Genomic DNA, 7,500 nt, shown 5'->3' on the forward strand with positions numbered 1-7,500 from the left:
TCTCTCTCTCTCTCTCCCCTCTCTCTCTCTCTCCCTCCTCGTCAGTATTGTCTCAGTCTCCTGATCCGTTGTCTTGCGTCGTCTCCTGTTCAGCGGAGAGCGGCCAGCTGCTGCTGCCTGCCGTCCGTTCTGATTGGACCGGGGGTCCGTGCGCTGCACGTGTGTGGGCCGTTACCATTTTTTTTGCCGCATGCCTTAACGAGACAGTAATTATGCAATATGGCGGTTGATGACAGAGATTGCAACCTCAGCACATTAACAATGCAGGTGGCCAGCAGTGAGGGGCGGGGGGGGGGGGGAGAAGGGGGTGAGTAAGGTTTCCTGGGAAAGCGGTGTCTGCTTGTGAGCTCGCCCTTGGTGGGGAGGGGGGGAGGAGGGAGGGGGGAGGGGGGGGAATGCTGTTTTATATTCCTGAGTCAGCCTCTCCTTCCCCTCATACGACCCCCCCCCGGTCAGGAGGGTCCTGACCCTCACACAACCTCACATGCTCCTGGCGGAGTCCTTAGCAAACGTCACCGCTCCCTCCCCTCCGTTTCCACACCCCCCCTCCATCCACCCCCCCCCCCTCCTCAACCTTTGCTTCCTATTAATGGCCGGTTCAAATCCCTTTATTATTGTCTCTCTGGAGGGAGCCCACCTTGGTTAATGTGTGCGTGACTGTGTGTGTCTCTTTGTGTGTGTCCGTGTGTCCTTGTCTCTGAGTGTGTGTGTGTGTGTGTGTGTGTGTGTGTGTGTGTGTGTGTGTGTGTGTGTGCGTGTGTGTGCACACGTGTTTGTGTGTGTGTGTGTGTGTGTGTGTGAGTAGGAGTGTAAAGGTGTGTGTGTGTGTGTGTCCAGGGGAAGGGGGCGAGGGAGAGAGAGAGGGGGGGGTTTAATGAAGATGACTTCGTATGCTAATCCTTCCAGTCGCTGGGCAGCATGACACACGCCAGGCCGAGCTGGTTGTACACGCTGCCGCATGAGTACTCTGTACTCTGTACTCTGTACACTGTACACTGTACTCTGTCTGTACTCTGTACTCTGTACACTGTACTCTGTACTCTGTACACTGTACTCTGTCTGTACTCTGTACTCTGTACTCTGTACTCTGTACTCTGTACACTGTACACTGTACTCTGTCTGTACTCTGTACTCTGTACACTGTACTCTGTACTCTGTACACTGTACTCTGTACTCTGTCTGTACTCTGTACGCTGTACTCTGTACTCTGTACTCTGTACTCTGTACTCTGTACTCTGTCTGTACTCTGTACTCTGTACTCTGTACTCTGTACTCTGTCTGTACTCTGTACTCTGTACTCTGTCTGTACTCTGTACTCTGTACTCTGTACTCTGTCTGTACTCTGTACTCTGTACTCTGTACTCTGTACTCTGTCTGTACTCTGTACTCTGTACTCTGTCTGTACTCTGTACTCTGTACTCTGTCTGTACTCTGTACTCTGTACGCTGTACGCTGTACGCTGTACTCTGTACTGGGGGGGTCAGGTGCTGCTGGGGGTCAGGTGCTGGGGGGTCAGGTGCTGGGGGGGTCAGGTGCTGGGGGGGTCAGGTGCTGGGGGGGTCAGGTGCTGGGGGGTCAGGTGGTGCTGGGGGGGTCAGGTGCTGGGGGGTCAGGTGGTGCTGGGGGGGTCAGGTGGTGGGGGTCAGGTGCTGGGGGTCAGGTGCTGGGGGGGGGTCAGGTGTAGGGGGGGTCAGGTGTAGGGGGGGTCAGGTGCTGGGGGTCAGGTGCTGGGGGGGTCAGGTGCTGGGGGGGTCAGGTGCTGGGGGGTCAGGTGGTGGGGGGGTCAGGTGCTGGGGGGTCAGGTGGTGGGGGGGGTCAGGTGGTGGCGGGGGTCAGGTGCTGGGGGGGTCAGGTGCTGGGGGGGGTCAGGTGTAGGGGGGGTCAGGTGCTGGGGGGGTCAGGTGGTGGGGGGGTCAGGTGGCGGGGGTCAGGTGCTGGGGGGGTCAGGTGCTGGGGGGGGTCAGGTGTAGGGGGGGTCAGGTGTAGGGGGGGGTCAGGTGTAGGGGGGGTCAGGTGTAGGGGGGGTCAGGTGCTGGGGGGGTCAGGTGCTGGGGGGGTCAGGTGCTGGGGGGGTCAGGTGGTGCAGGGGGGTCAGGTGGCGGGGGTCAGGTGCAGCGGGGGTCAGGTGGTGGGGGGGTCAGGTGGTGCTGGGGGGTCAGGTGCTGGGGGTCAGGTGGTGCTGGGGGGTCAGGTGCTGGGGGGGGTCAGGTGTAGGGGGGGTCAGGTGGTGCTGGGGGGTCAGGTGCTGGGGGGGTCAGGTGCAGCGGGGGCTGGGCCGGTGGTGGTGGATCTCAGGCTGGACTTGATAATCCTTTGGTATCAGTGTGTGCTTACTATACCAAAGCCTTTGCTTACCATGTGCCCATGGCACACACACACACACACACACACACACACACACACACACACACACACACACACACACACAGTTTACTCAAACCACACACACACACACACACACACACACACACACACACACACACACACACACACACACACACACACACACACACACAGTTTACTCAAACACACACACACACACACACAGACACACACACACACACGCACACAGTTCACACACCACTGCACAAGGCAGAGATCCAACATAGAGAAACAAACACAGAGAGAGAGAGAGAGAGAGAGAGAGAGAGAGAGAGAGAGAGAGAGCCAGATGGTGGATATGGAGATGTAGAGCAGTGGTCCATAACAACCCTGAATTGATAGCCGTAAAGTATATGGATTAAGGGATTGTTAGTTACTACTTATTTATTGTCTGTATGTGTGTGATTGTGCGCAGGTTATGCCGCTAAGGGCACCTTTATGTATTCTACGCCCATCCCTCCATGACTAAACACACAATAGTTTGCGATAGAAAAACATTGTCTTGGCCTCATAAGCCCTCCTTTTCTCTAGTAATTCATTCAGGTTTCCACATACAATGAGTAACCGTCCTTTTAATAGTATTAAAATGTATGTGTGCGTGGGTGCGTGTATACAGAAGCTCAGAGCTAACTTAACGCACAGTATACCCTAACATAAGATGGCCTAATACAGGAGTAACACAGGGCCAGGATAGTACATTCCATCCCCAATGTATACGGAAGACCTGTAGGTATCCTTGAGCGAGAACTTTCGCCTGCTCTTTATTCACCTTCACATTCATCTGAATTCACAGAAAAGCCTCATGAACTAAACCAAGCAAGCCTAATTAACCAAAGAAATATTAGCACTCCAAACATCCTAATCCACATTTAGTGGATTGTTTCTAAAGTGTAGTCACTAGCCGTTGCCATTCGCCCCGTTCTATAAATATTTATTCTTTTGTTGAGCACATGTATTAAAATAAGGTTTACAAAGTGCTTTACAAAGAATGAAAGAAACACAGAATACCAAATATACAGAAAAAAACTGAACAAACAATAAAACAACAGATGTTAGAATGTGGCCAGAAGCTCTAGAGCAAGAATCCAGAGACGTAAACCAGGAGGGGAGAGAGTATGGATCGAGGCTCAGGGTTGACTCCAGGGCCTCGTGTCGTCTCTGTGTTAAGCCAGTTGTCGATGCAGTGTCTGCAACGATTGCAGCTTATCTTCAGCAGAGAGGCCGGTCGATAAAGGCCTGAGCGGGCTGATATTACAGAGGCATATGTACATTATGTACACATTGTGTACATAATGCTGGAGTAGGCTGTGAATACCAGAGAAAGAGATCAGAGTTGAGTGGTAAGTAAACCTTCTAGGGGACCTTTTTGATCCGAAGCGACTTACAGTGAATTCAGATTCGTATCATTGCATAACACACAGGGGTTGGACATCTTGCTGGAGGTAAGGATGGAAGGATGAATTTTGTCTTAGGTTACATTAAGATGGAACATGTATTAACGTGGAACATTTATTAACATGGTACATGTGTTAACAAACACAAACACCTCCATTGACAATGACAAACACAAGCCCTTGTTGTGTATTGCTTTGTGCATGTGCCAAATAGGGAACACTAGAGGATTTAGGGTTAGTAAATATCACATGTTTATATCACATATCACATGTTTTTATTTAGCAAACCTCTCTTTTTTAGGGTGGAGAGATTAGGAAGATGTGGACTTGCACTAGCTTGAAACCGCAGATCTTGTAAATGGTTAATGATCCTCATTTATCATGCGCTTTTATCCAAAGCGCTTTACAGTGTTGACTGACATTCACCCATTCATGCACACATTCACCACACACCGACGGCGGAGTCGACCCCGCAGGGCGACAGCCAGCTGGTCAGGAGCAGTCAGGGGGAGGCGTCTCTCTCAGGGACACCTCCACACTCCGCTAGGAGGAGGAGCCGGGGATCCAACCAGCAACCTTGCGGTTACCAGCCGACCCGCTCCACCTCCTGAGCTAATGCTGCCCCATCTTGTGTGTCACACCTTTTAAAACGTGTATTTCCTCCTCCTCGCCCTCCCTCCCGGCTAGGCATCACCACCGTGCTGACCATGACCACGCTGAGCACCATCGCCAGGAAGTCCCTGCCCAAGGTGTCCTACGTGACGGCCATGGACCTGTTTGTGTCCGTGTGCTTCATCTTCGTGTTCGCGGCGCTCATCGAGTACGGCACCCTGCACTACTTCGTCAGCAACCGCAAGCCCAGCGCCAAGAAGGACAAGAAGAGGAAGAACCCGGTGAGTCCTTCAGGACGGAGGGGCTTTGTCTTTAGCACACATCAGACACACATCAGACACAATTGTACAAAGCGTTGTGCTGTTTGTGAGAAGTGTAGGAATAAGAATCTATGATAGCAGTGCTGACCACAGCTGCCCAGAGTGTGTGTGTGTGTGTGTGTGTTTGTGTTTACGTGTGTGTGTGTGTGTGTGTGTATGGATGCATGCATCTGGTTGTGTGTGTGTGTGTGTGTGTGTGTGTGTGTGTGTGTGTGTGTGTGTGTGTGTGGTGGATTAAAGTCAGGTTGAAGACGAACAGCCACTCACCCACTGACTGACAGACAGACAGACAGACAGACAGACAGACAGACAGACCTCTTGGGTTTCACATCCTCATCTCAGACTCTTATCCATGCAGTTACACACAGAGAGAGAGAGAGAGAGAGAGAGAGAGAGAGAGAGAGAGAGAGAGAGAGAGAGAGAGAGAGAGAGGGGGTTAGAGAGAGAGACACACAGAGGGTTAGATAGAGAGAGAAAGAGAGAGAGAGAGGGTTAGAGAGAGAGAGGGTTAGAGAGCGAGAGAGAGAGACAGAGGGTTAGAGAGAGAGACACAGAGGGTTAGAGAGAGAGAGACAGAGGGTTAGAGAGAGACACACAGAGGGTTAGAGAGAGAGACACAGAGGGTTAGAGAGAGAGAGGGTTAGAGAGAGAGACACAGAGGGTTAGAGAGAGAGAGAGGGTTAGAGAGAGAGAAAGAGAGGGTTAGAGAGAGAGAGAGAGAGAGAGAGGGTTAGAGAGAGAGAGAGAGAGAGAGAGAGGGTTAGAGAGAGAGAGAGAGGGTTAGAGCAGTAGGGCGTTCTGGTGCGGAGGCAGGGCCAGAGATCAAGGGCTAAAGACTCTCACCCTTCACCCAGAGGGTGGGAGGGACAGCAGGGCAGAGCTCAGGCGAGTGCTGCTTAGTGCAGTACAGTGGAGATGTCTTAATGGCCAACTTACTGTGTGGAGTGCTGGTCACAGACTGACCGCAGCGTCACCACAATGCTAATTCAGAGAGCCGCGTCGGGGACCACTCACAGTGGACCGCACCTCGCCCGCCGTGTGGTTCGTTGTTTTCAGATCTAGAATTAACGAGGTGAAGACACCAAACGTACCGTAAAAAAACAAAGGTGGGGCAAAAAGCAGTGCATTGTGGGACGCATATTCAACACTACTGAGGTGCAGCGTTGCAGGGCTATACGTTACTCGTCTCTCCGCTGGATGAGAGGATGAAATGCGAGTTTTCCATCTCTGAGGGGCTGTTCTAGGTCAGCCACACAGCCTGCCAAGATGCTGCAGAGAGAGAGAGAGAGAGAGAGAGAGAGAGAGCGAGAGAGAGAGAGAGAGAGAGAGCGAGAGAGAGAAGAGAGGAGAGAGAGAGAGAGAAGAGAGGAGAGAGAGAGGAGAGAGAGAGGAGAGAGAGGAAGAGAGAGAGAAAGAGAGAGAGGAAGAGAGATAAGAGCGAGAGAGAGAGAGAGAGAGAGCGAGAGAGAGAGTGGAAGAGGGAGTGAGAGAGCATGGGAGAGAAAAGCTTTGACTGAAATCCTTTTCATCGTCGTGAATACTTCAGCGTAAGAAAATAATAGGGGTGGAAGTCGAGGAAATGTGATGGTGGTGGGGGGGTTGAGACGTTCCTTTAATCTTGGATGTTTGAGGTCAATGTTATTGAGGACTCTCTCTGTACAGGCCCTAGCTTAGGGTGTGTGACCTAGTTTAAGAATTAAGATGGGGTGCATTTTCAGAGTCATCCATTAAAAGGACATTCTGTATGTTTTCTATCTAAATGCATCAAGAGTGAAACTTCTTTTCTGTACTTCTGCCACTGGAATCTATATACTCTTCAATGTGAAAAGCTAACTTGTATTTTTCAGGTGACTACCCCGAGAGGGATCAGGTATACCACGGGTTGTTGTTATTCTTGACGCTTAACACTGCTCAAGAATTGCAAGAAAATAAATGCTGGTCAAAATGTCTAACTTGCTGTACAGCAAAAAACACATCAAATTTATTTCCAACTGCAGCCGTCATCATTATTTTTAATAATTTGAAAATAAGAGTGTTCAGATTAAAACGCATAGTCACTGTCCACCCAGGCTTTTGCATTCTCTCTAACTCAATTTGGTCTGTGGAGAAAACTCAATTTGCAATTACAGAGAGTGAGAGCTGCGGTGTAACAGTATATCACACGTTTTGATCTGGAGTCGTGTGAAAGTAAATTGTACAAAATAACTTCAGTATAGTAAGCATGTAAAATATAGCCAACCATTCCCTCTCAGAACCCCCTCCCTCTTGTTTGCCAAATGTATGTCTCTCAACTGTTTTATATATATATATATATATCTTCCAACTTGTTCATCTGAAAGTATAGTACTGTTGTTACTTGTTCATTGTTTTGACAGTCTCTTTGTTTTCCTGTCCGTTTTCTTTTGGCTTTAAATGTATGTGTGTTTGTCGTCGTTGTTGTTGATTTGTCTTTGTCGTTGTTTTTCTTGTCATGGTGATGCTCTCTCTCAATTCCACGTCCTCTTTTTTCTTTCCTGTCTGGACAAAAAGCTCCTGCGACTCTTTTCCTCCAAGGTATATATTGTCTGAGATAGCCTGTGTACTGACTGCATGTACTGCTGCCTGCGTCACCCCCCCCAACCCGCCCCTCCAACCCGCCCCCCAACCCCAGCACCTCACTGGACTCCTCTCCTTGTTGACTGCACAGTAGTTTGGTTGTTCCTGTGCTATGCTCTCTCTCTGTGTGTCTCTCCATCTCTCTCTGTGAGGCGATGTCTCCTCCCTGCCACAGAGAGCAGTAGCGAGTAGCACAG

At 50.5% G+C, this 7,500-nt stretch overlaps 1 protein-coding gene and 1 pseudogene across 2 annotated transcripts in view; one reads left to right on the top strand and one right to left on the bottom strand.

Annotated features, from left to right (window-relative positions):
- LOC311354494 overlaps positions 1 to 7,500 on the bottom strand; it is a 208,645-nt pseudogene that overhangs the window by 34,930 nt on the left and 166,215 nt on the right. The window lies entirely within an intron of this gene.
- gabrg2 (gamma-aminobutyric acid type A receptor subunit gamma2) overlaps positions 1 to 7,500 on the top strand; it is a 22,394-nt gene that overhangs the window by 11,630 nt on the left and 3,264 nt on the right. The window contains exons 4-6 of the mRNA XM_084473603.1: positions 94 to 163; positions 4,464 to 4,669; positions 7,238 to 7,261. Of these exons, the coding sequence (XP_084329729.1) occupies positions 94 to 163; positions 4,464 to 4,669; positions 7,238 to 7,261 (300 nt within the window). The remainder of the gene's footprint in view (positions 1 to 93; positions 164 to 4,463; positions 4,670 to 7,237; positions 7,262 to 7,500) is intronic.

Source organism: Micromesistius poutassou (assembly GCF_964030765.1).
Source record: "Micromesistius poutassou genome assembly, chromosome: 10".
In the NCBI taxonomy this organism is placed as follows: domain Eukaryota; kingdom Metazoa; phylum Chordata; class Actinopteri; order Gadiformes; family Gadidae; genus Micromesistius; species Micromesistius poutassou.